The sequence below is a fragment of the Trichinella spiralis genome (genome assembly GCF_000181795.1).
Source record: "Trichinella spiralis strain ISS 195 chromosome Unknown Scfld4785, whole genome shotgun sequence".
In the NCBI taxonomy this organism is placed as follows: domain Eukaryota; kingdom Metazoa; phylum Nematoda; class Enoplea; order Trichinellida; family Trichinellidae; genus Trichinella; species Trichinella spiralis.
Window position 1 is genome coordinate 1 of NW_003531724.1, and position 1,285 is coordinate 1,285.

The 1,285-nt window shown below is 32.1% G+C and overlaps 1 protein-coding gene across 1 annotated transcript; it reads left to right on the plus strand.

Annotated features, from left to right (window-relative positions):
- The first annotated feature begins 522 nt into the window (after positions 1 to 522).
- Positions 523 to 787, plus strand: Tsp_14247 (putative integral membrane protein). The gene is made up of 2 exons (XM_003367131.1): positions 523 to 626; positions 715 to 787. Exons 1-2 carry the CDS (start codon positions 523 to 525, stop codon positions 785 to 787), a joined length of 177 nt encoding a protein of 58 aa, XP_003367179.1.
- The last annotated feature ends 498 nt before the right edge of the window (positions 788 to 1,285 follow it).

Genomic DNA, 1,285 nt, shown 5'->3' on the forward strand with positions numbered 1-1,285 from the left:
AATAAAATGGCTTCTAAAGGTGCTATGTGCCTATGTATTCTAATAAAGTAGAAATGAGGTTCATCAGTCTTTCTTAACTGGCACTGACCGTTTTCTTTAAAAGAACAAATTCCACCCATATGAAACATTCTGTTTATGGTAGTAAGTTTTATTTTAAATGTTCATGGGAGTGTTTCAAATATTTTATCCTTCCAGTTTTGCTGGATTATAATCTTGTTTGGATTATTTGATCACGATGGTTTCAGGAATTCAAAATGTAAATAATAAAATGATATGTTTAGAAATGGAATACAATCTCATAAACTAACATTTCATGTGCTATTCATCCGGTTGTAGCATTAGTAAATTTCGATACCTCGATAAGATAAGAACAACAATTTTCATCGTTTAGTATGTATTTCCATTTGGGGTGTGTGATTAATCTCCTCCGGGGTAAACGTTAGTACAGTCCACCAAAGGCAATGTCACATTATTCTATTACCTTGAGCTAGAAATTGATCGATATTTCAGAATGTCATCGTAATGGCCGTATCGTTCATTTTGATAAAGATTATTAGTCCAGAAAGGTGCACAAGTCTCGTATTCAGCATCAACTATAAATGGCAAGTTGATTTCATCGTTAATCAGTATGTCAGTGTGATGAAAATCTTTAGGAAGCCTGTCCCCGTCAGCGCTTCAGGATTCTCTATAATTAAAAAGTAAGCATCGTTTTAGAACTGTGATCGTATTGTTTGTACCTAGTATCAAACAATTTCTTACAAAATGCATTTCATTTCTCTTGATGTAACTGCAATGGCAGCACACATACTAGTTGTTATAGAAAGAACTATTCATATAAAATGTTCTTTTCACTATTCAATGTATAATGAATAGAAAGTTGTCAGCTCACTTCGTTTGTATGCAACGTTTTAGAACTTCACTTTGCTATTCACGTTGTTTGCAATGAGTTATTATGCAATGAATGTGATATAATGAATCATTGAATGGATGCAGAATTTTGTTTCAAAAGTAACTAAGTAATATGTTATGGATATTTATCCAACATCAAATACTTTTCGGTAATCACTGAACACCCTACTTCATGCGCTATTGTAATGGCAATAAAATAAGAAAAGCGGGAAACTTTCGTTTACGTTCTTTCCACTTATAATACTTATCAGTCAAAATTCTATATGTTAATATAATGTATTACGCGTTGTATTCAGTTTCTTGAATTTCATCTTTTGTTTCACAGCTTCTGAAAGAATTTATTAGTTTTATTGGTATGATCGAAGGGGGAATTTTG

Coding starts and splice junctions, on each gene's coding strand:
- Tsp_14247 (XM_003367131.1), top strand. CDS start 523: ATGGCCGTATCGTTCATTTTGATAAAGATTATTAGTCCAGAAAGGTGC. Junction 627..714: donor GTTGATTTCATCGTTAATCA/GTATGTCAGTGT, acceptor GCATCGTTTTAG/AACTGTGATCGTATTGTTTG.